This window comes from Varanus komodoensis, unplaced genomic scaffold (assembly GCF_004798865.1).
Source record: "Varanus komodoensis strain SLA01 unplaced genomic scaffold, ASM479886v1 scaffold94, whole genome shotgun sequence".
Taxonomy (NCBI): Eukaryota; Metazoa; Chordata; class Lepidosauria; order Squamata; family Varanidae; genus Varanus; species Varanus komodoensis.
Window position 1 is genome coordinate 542,890 of NW_025336646.1, and position 12,433 is coordinate 555,322.

The 12,433-nt window shown below is 44.1% G+C and overlaps 1 protein-coding gene across 5 annotated transcripts in view; it reads right to left on the minus strand.

Annotated features, from left to right (window-relative positions):
• Positions 1 to 12,433, minus strand: part of RBPMS (RNA binding protein, mRNA processing factor) — a 107,727-nt gene that overhangs the window by 36,488 nt on the left and 58,806 nt on the right. For all 5 annotated transcript variants that reach the window (XR_006413613.1, XM_044418861.1, XM_044418860.1 and 2 more), the window contains one exon: positions 4,135 to 4,288. Coding sequence is in view for 4 of the 5 variants with exons in the window: in XM_044418861.1 (XP_044274796.1) it covers positions 4,135 to 4,288 (154 nt within the window). In the remaining variant the exon portion in view is untranslated. The remainder of the gene's footprint in view (positions 1 to 4,134; positions 4,289 to 12,433) is intronic.

Below are 12,433 nucleotides of genomic sequence, written 5' to 3' on the forward strand. Positions count from 1 at the left end.
GTATTCCATATGTGGCTCCATGATCAAGGCAGTGTAAGTTTTGTTACTTCCAATCCCTTCCCTAATAATGGAATTTGCTTCTTTCTTTACCAGTGGAGTTGATGTTTGCATTGACCAACCCACTCAAGAACTCTTTTGCTGCCAGTTCAAATGCTGATGCATGCAAGACCCAATGTATTGTTCTTCCTAAGAGCAGAGCCAGCATGCCATGCTAGAGTGCCGGAACGCAGCCTGCCATCCCATCCAAGGGTTGGTAAACCAATGGCGGCTTTTCTTGATCCATCATCATCTCTGTCATCAGCGTTGCTTCATCTCCTTCCAAGTCTTCCAGAGTTGACAGTGAGGGGGAACAGATTAACCTCAGGACTGAAGTACACACAGCAGTAAAATGTATAGCATGCAGGTGTGTGTAACTTAGTTTTTGTGTAAGCGAACCAGGTTGGGACCTCCCATCCCCTGCCGCTCTCAGGTGGCCCCTGGAAATGCACCAGGCTGCAGCTCTGCAGGAGGCTTCCAAGGGTATGTGAAACCTTCCCTCCCTTTCCCTATGCATCTCCTTTAAATGTGTTCCTTCTGCACATGATGTAAGGCCTTCAGAGAAACCACTTCCATGATGTCCCAAGGGCGGTCCCAAGGCAGATGGAGGAAGCCTGTGTGCTTACACGAGAGTAAAATATAAAACCATCATCTGTGTGCTGCAGATTGAATATAGTGTATATATAGTTCAGCCCTCAATCTTCAGTCAGTTTCACTGTGAATCATTCATTCTTCTGAGCTGGCAGCAGTCTTGTCCATACAAGACTGCTTCATCACAGCTGAAAGTGGCTTTCCTTAGAGGCCTCGCACCAACAGTTGGTAAAGAAGTATCTGGAGTGCCTCCCATGGCACAGCGCTCCTTAAATCAACTGCTGATGCCACACTTTGCCAAGCAAAACTGGCTAATTTCTTGACCCAACAGGGGGGATGACTGCACCCAGAGGCAGGTACCAGCTGGAGAGGAGGAGGAGGACCATGACATAGAGGCAGCAAGAGAGGCGGAGCCTCAGCTATGACTGCCCCCTTGCCTACCTGTTTGAGTGCAGCAACTTAAAGTCGAGCAGGCAAGCTTCAAGTCTGCAAGGAGGACACCAGAGCTCCTATTCCTGCCCAGCTACCCTGGCTCCTCCTTCCTGTCATTGCTCAGCCATTGCTGTGATGCTATCCCCATGGATGAGGGGAGGTGCACTATCCACCCCGAAGGGGGGAAGCCACTGGAGAGCTCTTGCCCACTGCCAGCTCTTTCCCACCACAACTCTCTCCTTGAGTGGGGTTCGCAATCCTCCCACCTTTCCACACTGTTTCTAAGGCACAAGGGCAGAGAGCACTCCAGAGCACAGACTCAAGTGTTACATCTCAGCTGAGCTGCCAGGAGATGCACTGCACTGGAGAGTAAGTGTTTATGCCGTTGATGTTAAAGTAAGATAAACAATGAAAAGTTGGAGACAGCTAATGCAAACAACCTTCCCTTCCTCCATTCATTCCTAAAGCTTGTGCTCATTCTTGGGGAGAGAACAACAAGCCTATAAATACACATAGGGCACCGAACCTGTAACCCAGAATCAGTTTAGTAGGAACGCAATGCCAAGGGACATTTTAATACATCCAGGAATCCCTCCCTCCTCTCATCTGCCCAAATAAAGCTTTTGGGAAATGGCTCCAATACATAAAATGCATAAGCAAACGGAAAAGGAATGACTGGGGCAGGCATACGACAAAGCATGCTCCAGGAAAGTCACACGGGTTCAGCAACGAAATCACCAGCTGGAGACCAATATGCACACACAATGTTATGATTCTGCACAGCATGAATACACTGGAGGCAGACAACAATTTATGCAGCGGTCGAAGACACTATGCAAGAACCATCACTGCTTGTTGCGTGTACACACGCTCCTACTTGGTTAAGACTCGTTCTGCAGGCATTTTAAGCACTCTCCTCCCCCATAAAGCCCTGGTTAACCTGGGAAAATACTGGGGCAATAGAAACAAGTGTCTACTCTAGAAGCAAGAACTAATATTGTCCGACTCCAGTGTTACACACACAGTCAGTCAATCCATTTGATATACTCTCTTGCAAAATTGGAACTCTCCATTTAAAAAACATTTTCTTTAGCATGTGAAAATACTTTCTTCATGATTCCAGAAAAAAACATATACTCTTGGGGTGGGAAACTCTAAAACTATTTGATAGGAATAAATATAACCTCTTTCCGCTGCCCCCAACAGTTCTGATTTTGACCATGAAAATGCAGGAGCATCAAATTTCACATGACGTAGTGGACAGTATCCCAGCAAAGCACAGGCCAGGGCATGTGTGGCATGATATTGTTAGGTCTGAGAACAGTCTTGGTAGTCCCTACCTAACTGTAGGGCAGTGAAACAGAAACATGGCAGGCGCCATGAACTACTGGGGAAGACTCTGCAGAAGTGCAGGGCAATATTCTAAATAAAGAGGAAACAGAAAATAGCTGGACCTTTTTGCTGCTCTGCAGGAACAATGCCGTATGTCGAAATTTAGCATCATTCCCATTTTGCAGCACAGGGGAACACCGCAGGGCTGCTCCGAATGTCATTCTGCCAAGCTTGGAGCAGCAGCAGAAGCATTTTCTCCCTTCTTGCTTCCCAGGTGCCTCATCTTAAAATGGTCGGCTCACCTACTGAACAAAAGTTAGTAGGGAACAAATGGCCCCACAAAAATGGGAGTGAGAGATCCAGCTCCACAGTAGTTATGGGGAGAGGGATTGTTTGGTTCATTTTGTTTGTTTTTGTCACCATCCACGAAACCACTTTTGCAACTTTGCTGCCCATTCTACCTAGTTTGAAGACATCCTTTGGCACTCTGCAAGATTCATTTGGGATTTCACCAGCTTGAATAATTTGGTGTCATCTATTAGCCTGGTTACTGGCTCCAGAAAATTTATGAACACGTCCAGTCAAAATGCAAATGCCTGGCCGTTCCCACTGCTTACTGCCTCCCACTGCAAGAACTACCCATTAATGGCTTTCCTCTGATTCTTATTGTTTAGCCAATCACCTATCCATAAAAGGAGTTGTCCTCTTTGTCCATGACTGCTATATATCTTCAGAAGCCTCTGCTGAGCAACTTTATCAAAAGGTTTTTAGCTTTCCAAGGGTGGACCATCTCCTGGATCAACCAGGAAGGCAGTCTTTCCAGACTCAGAGCCTGGCTAGGAGAAAAGCAGCCAGGGAGAGAGGTTTCCAGGGAGAAAGGGTCCCCTCCACACACACACATGCACACGTGCGCGTGTGCGCACACACACACACACAGCTGTTTCATTCCATCTCCACTGTTCAGACAATCTGCTCTATAAGGCACAGGTTGTTACTGTAACATGAATTTCCGCCCTTTGAAATGCTCCCTAAATTTTGTAATGAACCCGGGTACAAAAGCTTAGAAGAGTGCCTTGATGGGCCATTTTAAATTACAACATCCCATCACAGAATCAGGAGCTCATTCTGAAACTGAGGGAGGCAGCCAGTGTGATGGTATGTGAGAGGCAACCATACAAATTCTGTGGAAGCACTTACATAATGGATGCCTGTAAAGTATTAGAGCAGCCTCGGCTGTTGCACTCCTCGTTCCAAAAATGAAATATACTGAAGAGATTCAGCAAGTACCAAAGAGATCCAGCCAGTACGAATTCAAATATTCAATAGAAACCCCTGGGCCATCTTTTTCTCTTCAAGGTGGCAGGGACACCCAGTTGCTAGGGTGTTCCACATTACCCTGACCCTAGAAATATATCATTTGATGTCAGCTTCTCGGCTCTGTCAAAGCAAGCATGGAGCAACACTGCTAGCCATCTTAATGAGAGGCATGCCAACAGACAGAGGCCGGGACCTCTAAATTTGCAACTGCATTTGTCTGCCAAGTGACCCATGAATTGGAAGCAAACTTTCAGGCCAGGATTCGGGTATGTTTTGAGGGCAACAGGAAATGAAGTACTTTACTGCTGGAGTCAACTACTGCTGTTGGAAAAGATAAGACACAAATGCACTGCCGTTCCCTCAAGCCTCAGCTGTCAAAGGCCGCTGGGCTTACTTGTTGGTTTATAATAAGGTGCACACACTTACATGGCTCCCTGGTAATGAACTGAGGTACAGTGTTAGGGGTGGCAGGAGTGCTTGGATTTGGCGTTCCCACTAATTTGCTCTTAGCCATCTTCGTATTGGCCTTAGCGAACTCTAGTCGGAGTGTCTGAGGGATTTCTGGGTCAAAGCGAATGCCCTTTTGCAAAGAGAGAGAAAGAGAGAGAGAAAGGGGAAAAAATTAAGAAGGGTCAGTTCTTCTTGCAGCAGTAAGAAAGCAGGCAAGTTGTGCTAAAACGTGACCAGACTGCAGAAAGTATCACAACACAGCAGCAGCATTGTACAACACAAATCCATAAAGAGGGAACTGGTATCCTTCTGAGAAATACTTACTACTGGGAACTGCCAGAAATAAACACCAAATCGGATGAAAGAAAAATGCATTCCAGGGCATTTTAGTATTATTTATTTATTAGATTTTTATCCTGCTTTTTATTTTTTTTAAAGAACTCAAAGCAGCTTACATCATTCTCTTGCTCTCAACCTTATCCCCACAACAACAACCCTGTAGGGTATATTGTGCTGAGAGTCTGACTGGCCCAAGGTCACCCAGTTGGCTCCACGGCTGTGTGGGGACTAGAACCCAGATCACCTGAGTCCCAGTCCCCCACTCCACACCACACTGTCTATCTTCATCCATCTTCACCCAGCAAGATAATTCAGTAGATAATATACATATAATGATTATAGGGGCCAGTGATTTATTGTTTTAAAAGACAAAAACCAAAGGTGATTGCAACCATTCAAGATATATTTTGTTCGTTTGCCATTTATTGAGTGATTTCTACCCCACCTTTCAGGACTTCAAAGTCCTCATGAGAAGCTGGATTGGAAAACAACAAAACAATGAAAAGACCAGTACAAAGTAAGGAATGGGTGAGTAGAGCCACATATGTGCATGCTAAGCTTGGATGGAGCACCTGAGGTGATGCTGATATGAGCCCACAATGGGTCATTTTAAGTTCCATTAAGAGCACTCCGCATTTGCAAAACTCAAGTGACAGCACAGTCTAAAGTCACCACAGTTCCAGGAGTGATCTGCCATGACAAAACTGGGATCCAAAAGAGATTTACGGGCATTTAGAAATATAGAAACAGAGCAAGTCAGAAGGGGCCTCCCGGGCCATCTAGTCTGACCTCCAGCACCAGCCGGCTCTGCTCACGACATGCCCACCATGTGCATGTCTAGCCTATCTTTGAACACCCTCACCGATGGGGCCTCAACCAACTCTCAGGGAAGCCCATTCCACACCCTCGGGGTCCTGACTGTCAGGAAGTGCTTCCTGGCATCCAAATGGAACCTTGGCTCCCTGAGCTTGGCTCCATTGGAGTGCGTCCTGCCTTCCTCTGCAAGGACCTAGTAAGTAGGGGCCTACTAGGGCCCTAGTAGTATTTCTAGCCTAGTAAGCAATCCCCCCACCCCACCCCCACTAAAAAAAGGCTGAAGAAATTAAGCATGCCAGCCTACAGAAGAAAAAAGCCAACTGTTCTTGCAAATAAAGAGAGATACATTTATAGTGCTCATTATATAAATCTGTAGAGGGAGAAGTGCCATAATGGAGTCTTCCGTGAAGCTATTCATGCAATTGCAGGGGAGAAACACTTACCAAGAAGCCAAAAGCCTCCTTGGGGGAGCGGGGGGGGGGGCTTGATCTGAATGGCATCCTCATCACTATCATCTAAGAAGCAACAACTTTAGCACAGCTCAGTTCAGGTGCTTCAGATGCATTATTTCAGGAATCCTCCCAACAGTTACATAAGGCAGACTAGTATTATCATCCCAATTATTGTAGGTGGCAGAAGAAGGAACAGCAGTTTGCCTAAGGCACCCTGTTCGGTTCATGGCCAGGGAAGGCTATGAATCAGGGAGGTGCTTTCTGACAACACAAATATGCCACAAACCTCTATCATGAGGTTAATGTTTTCCTTCCTTTTCCTCACTACATCAGGAATTGTAGTTCAAGGTACTGATAATTCTCAGCCTAAGATCTCTAATACTACCTTAGAGAATTCCCCAAATTAAGCCAGTTTCGGCCTGTAGCGTCAGCACAGCATGCAAGATGGTGCACGTTCCACTTCTAAGACTCAACTTGACTGGTCCTGTTTTTCAGAGATGGATACTGCACAGATCTCAACAAACACTCCATAATTCCTAGCAAGCACTTGATCATGCAGAAGAAACATCCTAATACCACAGGCCTGAAAGTTAAGTCCAAATTGTCTTTTAAAAATAAAAACTTATGTTTTAAAATGTTTATTAAAACTGGAGATGAACAATAATAATAGTTTATTGACAAAAGAACAACACCTCCATCTGGTATGCAGACCAGGATGGAATAAAGAGTTGCAAGCTGGTGTCTGTCTGACTTTTCCAAAAATAATTTCAGAAGCCAAGGATCAACTCTGATGCTTTCAAAGGATTTTCTTGTGTCAGGCCTAGAAAAAAGCCACTACTAATGCCACAAAGGTAGTGTTTGGATCTGCTGTTTCCATGCCACTTCACAGTGTGTTGCCAGTGGGTCACTGAAATGTTGTTGTGGGCAGTTAATTACACAAGTACAGGCTAATGCCACAAGTTCAATTAACAGGATAGGAGAGGAAGATACACAAGAACTGCTAGTCTTTAGGGGAAGAGAGTCTTAGAAATTAAATATTTAGAGAAAGCTTATAGGTTGGGGGGAGGCAATAAATTAAACTTGATTTTTTCAACTCTCATCTTTAATTAAAAGCACACAGTTATGTCAACCAGACTTTCCAATTCCGGGAATAAGCTAGAGACAAAAATCAGTGTTCATTAAGGATGCGGGGGGGAAAAAATAAATTATCTATGTTACAAGCAAGAAAGAAAGGTGTAGAAGCTAATACACTAGGAGTTTAGTGCAGGAGTTTAGTCTGGAAAGTTCATATTATTTATGCCCTGGATTTCGTAGAACTTTGGATCTCATCCATATAATGCAACAAGAAGTTGTGAAGTGATCCATGGTGAGAAAAGTCAGAGCTAAATTGTTAAGAGGCACTTGTAGCCTTATTCAAAAATGTAGAGCAATCTAAGCATTACAACTCCAACCCTATTAAGGCCAGTTCTGACATGGTTTTGCTTTCAGTCCTGTGAGCCTCCACCTGCAGTCTGAAGCACTACAGGCCACAGAGAAATGGATCCACCTGAGTGATGGCAAAACCAGCAATAAGCAGATTTGAGAGCCACCTGAGGGAGGACTCAGCTTTGCATGCAGGAGGTCTTGGGTTTGACAGGGAGGGAGTGATGGGGAAGCCTTCTGCCTCAGAGGCTGGCCAGCCACTATCAGTTAGGAGTAGGAGATACTGGGCCAGATGGTTGAATCATAAGACCCAGTTTAAGGATCACCACATTTCCTGCACAGCAGTTCCTACAGTAGAGATGAATAATATATACAAGGACAGGTTCAGGGGATAGGTAAAGCCAAAGAAAGAGCTCCCTTTCATATGTACACTGCAAAAGACAAGATATCTGGTTGCATCTGAAACCTCTGAATGGAAGCTAAGCCCTCTAACAAGCTATCGTGAGGCAAAATCTAGCAGTAACATTTACTTGCAATCAGACTAGCAAAGGAGTCCATCCAAGGACTCTTAGCCAAGCCGTCTCTCTGAGATGCTAATTTTCTAGATGGAAAGAGTCCACTACCACAGAGAAGCATGATATGTCAGAGCCCAGATGCTGCTGAACGTGACTTGGGGAAAGATCCTGGACGCAACTGTATCGTAACATTAAGTTTCATGGCATCCATTGCTTTTCTCTGTGTCATGTTATATTTTGTTTGCGTGGTAATGTAATTTTGGGACACAGACACTATCCTAGTACCAATATAATTTATTAGCAAGGGCCAAACTGAAGTGCAAATGTGGCCCATAGTCTTGGCCCTTCAAGTTCCCCCTGTTAACTTCAAATCAGAAAAAAGACTCTACTCAGAAACCAGCTAGTATAGTTAACAGATTGAAAAAATGCAAACTTAAACTCACTGGGAGTCTAAACCTTTCCACAAAAAACAACATCAGGGTTGGATTTTTTTTTTTTTTTTGGTTCCAAATTAAAGTTCCAACATCCTTTTAAAACCTCAGAAGTTTAAATGACCTAATTTGTTTGGCAGCAAAATCTGGGGCCATCGGCTTTACAGCAAGTCACATTCCTAGAACATCTTTAGCATCAGCACCATATAAGGTAGTCTGTATCCTGTTCTGCTCCACTCTTATCCCTGGAGATTAGCACAGCCAAAAAGACCTTGTACATTTAAAAAATGAAGACAGAAAAACAGAGTGAGAAACTGGAGTGCTTACTGCCTGCTTTTCTCCTAGTCTGAAAACACTGCTCTCTGAACTTAGGAGATTTTTACTCTTGAGAGACACTAATAATAAGGTTAACTCTATAAACTCAAAAGATTATATTTTCCAAGGGTAACTTCCCCCATCCCCAGACAAAGCAGCTGTAAGGTGCTGAAGCTGTACTCTCCATGATGGAAATGCTTCTCCCTAATTCCAGGTGTGGAAGAGTTGGGGATAATCCATTTCAAGGTACTTATCATATGCTTAGAGGCATGAGAGGCAAGCCCGGTACAATTTAACCCCCTCACCCAAAACCAGTAATACCTATATCCCAATCATGAGGAAGCTCACACATATATTGTCATCACTTGTGTGCCACAACATCAAGAGATGGGTGACTGTCAAGTACAGACTCTCAAGAACATATACTGATAAAAGCTTAAAAACACATCATTTCAGTGAAATATAGGTGTGAACATGTTCATTAGCCCAAAACAGATTCTTTTTCCAGTGAAAGGTCACTACATCTTAAACAACTGTCTGCATTCACCAATGGTGAACAAAAGATCAATGGAAGGTATCTTTTCAACTCCCTATCAAACAAATGTCTCAGTTCTTATTAAGTGCACTGTCCTAAAGCATGCTTTGTGCTTTTTTATGTGAAATTCAGTGACCCTAAGCCAGAAGATGCTACTCATGCATCACACTGATTGAAATCAGTGGGTCTTTAGCTGTTTCCATAACAAACTTTCCCCATCTTGTATTGTGGTGGTAAATCCAAGCCATGAACATCATTAGCCTACCTGGAGACAGACAGGCAATGCACGTACAATGCAGGGAAAGGGAGTGAGAGGGACAGATGGACAGATGGATGGACAGACAGAGAACCAAACTACAGAAGGGCAGCAACACCAACAGCCTACAGCAGGGTGTAGGGGAGGGAAAAAATGAAGAGCAAACAATATTCTTCTGTAGATTGCTGATTAGTTAGGTGCGCTGGAATTTACTTGCCCAAATTTGGACTACAGACCCTTAGTTTATTCTGATGGGACTTAACCGTGATTAACTCCTTCCAGATGAGGGCAACTGTTTCCATGCCCTCCATCCCCCACTTTAGTACATTAAAAACTTCCACAAAACAAGGATGTAGAACCATAAAGGTTATTATCTGACAAACATTTACATCAGCATGGTTGCCCTGTTACCAGTCATTTGTAACATAAGAAGACAAAAACAAACCTTTTAAAAAGTTGTTCCCCCCACCCTCCTGATAGGGATTTTTACTGGCTGTAGGGAACTGGCTTCTTTACAAGTATGTTTTCAGGGTAATTGCTTTTGGAATGTAAAATGCCCTCTCAGATTAAACACAAACCAGAAGACCCCCCCCCCCCTCGGTGAAGCAGAGCTGAGCACTGCACTTAGCTGCTTGGTCATGAACTGATGCCTGATATCCAGCTCATAACCAAAGGGCTTCCCATAGTAGGATCAACCCTGGAATGAAACAGAAAGGCCATCTAGACAAACCTGCACTCTCAAAGAGCATGCTGCCCCCAAATGGCTATAGATCAGCCCACAAACTTCAAATCAGTGCATACTGGATTTGAAACAATGTAGGAGGAAATGGTCCAAAGCATCAAAGCAGTACCTGGAAAATCCTATTTTCCGCATCATGAAGCTTTTGGCCTAACCTGTTAGGCTCCTTATCAAACAGGGATCAGAACTATGCATGTATTAGCTGCACTGCTCAAGTCCATCCGCTGTTGCACTGACCAGCTCCACTCTTTTGCCCAATATTGTGTTATCCTTTCCAAACTTCCCTTTTCTTTGTTTTCTCTTGATCTGTCAAGATTTAGACCACCATGACTCTGGGCTGAAGACCAAATATTTTTTGCTTGCTAGTGAACACACCTGGTTTCACACAGGTTCGAATAAGTTGCCACAGTGAAGGCCTGAAACAAACCTTGAAGCTGAACACACTGTGTCTGCCCCATCTGAGTGAAGCCATGGCTAATGGCACCTCTAGGCCTGACTCCTGCCATGGTGCACCCCTATAGCTCCGAGGAAGGTATCTGTCAGTTTCATTTCCTTAAGAGGGGTTGATGACATCGGGAGAGGAAGGGCAGCCACAGGACCCTGCCTTCAGAACATGCCTTCCTAGCATCCAACAGTACCAACTGCAAATAGCTACTTAGGGAAGTCACCTAATGACTGAAGATGGTACTGCAAACTTCAAACACAGACAACATTATATTAATTGCAATCAGTACAGCAGACTTCAATCACAGGGGCTCATTTAAATATTTTAAATAATTATTTTTATTTAAAAAAGTAAAATGGGCCCATAGGTGCACACCCCTAAGGTCATCTTAACATGCATGCCAAGTTTCTGTGTTTATTTTTCATTTTCAGGAGTATGAACCTGACAGATATCCTTTTTTATTTATTATAGATGTTACTTTAGAAAGCAGGTTATGCATCAGCAAGTGTGTATCTATCTATCTATCTATCTATCTATCTATCTATCTATCTATCTATCTATAGGCTACCAGATAGTATATGAACAGTCTGCACTAACCCTCCATCTTGTCTGGACTGGCTTTCACATTTTCCATCCATGACCTTCATCCAGTCTGTTAGTTTCCAGGCACTGATTTAGATCAGCCCTTGCCTCAACTGGATTTGATGAAAAGGAGAGATAAGAGATGGATCTTCTCTGCCTATTAACAACAGCTCACACCTCTGTATTATTTCCTCCAAAAGTTTCATGTAGCTCCAAGTAACTTGAGAAAGGATGGAAAAAATGAAGGACACTAAGAACTGTCAGCTCACACTTCAAAACTAAAAGATCTCTCTTCGAAGGGCATGATCCACTTGCTGACACCTTTTGTACGTGAAGAACTTTTCAGGGCTTTGCTCTCACTTGACAGCTTGCCATTTGACAGCTGTTATGTGAGAAGCAAAGTAGCAATGACAGATGCTTCAATGGGACTATCACTGGAGGAGACCTCAAAAATACTGCAAAAAGGAGAAAAACCTATGGTGGCAACCAGAAAAGGATTACAAGTGGAGCAGAGGGACCAAGCCAGTGGCAATCACTCCGAGGTACTAGGGCAGCTGTTAATGGTGGTTGTCCAGGTGAGCTCACTGTAAGAAGGGGGGGGGGCGCTGTCTTGCTGAGCAGCTCGTCACTGAGTGGTTTGTTCATTGCTTTCGTGCACCCACAATGGGGTCAATTGGTGGGCTCAGATGGTACAAGAACCCCTGTAATGTGTTCACAGGGTGGCTTGTTCCTGAATACTAAGCCACTCTGCAGAAACCATGGCAGGTTTGGAAAATGCAACAAGGCACTGCGGCTAGCTACCCACAATGGGTTGTCAGGTCATACGCACTCATGTATGCATGGAAGTCAGCACCGTGTGCATTGCTCAACCTTCCCTTTGACATGTGTATACATAGAAGCAAGAGCAACAGACTGCACAAGCTCGTAACCGTTAAGGTTGCACAGATGGGTTCAAAAGCAAGAGGCTTCTGCAGCTGTTCTTTTCATGGAATGTGCCTGGGCTTCCTTTGCCCTGCAGAATTCTTTGCCCTAGCAGGAGTGGAATTATGCAGTATAACAGAGAATACACATAAGTTTACTTAATTTGCAAGACTTAATAGGGATTGTAAAATCCAGGTTACTTTTGCATTGCATTTCTTTTCTTCAGTGCACAGGTTCTATTTGGTTATGCAAACCTCCAAACAGACACATCTTGAAAGCAAGATGCAGGTATCCACACCTACTTGTGCAAGTGGGGAATTTATTCCAGAAATGTGTGTTGCAACAGCCCAGGGTGGCATGTTCAGTCAAAAGACAAGTAGTTTCTGGCAAAATACCTCCGCGGACTGCCAGCTCCTTTGTAGCAGCTCTTGTCCTTCCTTACAGAGCTCAGTGTAAATGTTAAACATTGTTCGAACCCATTGCTTGAGAGAATCTCCATGAACGCAC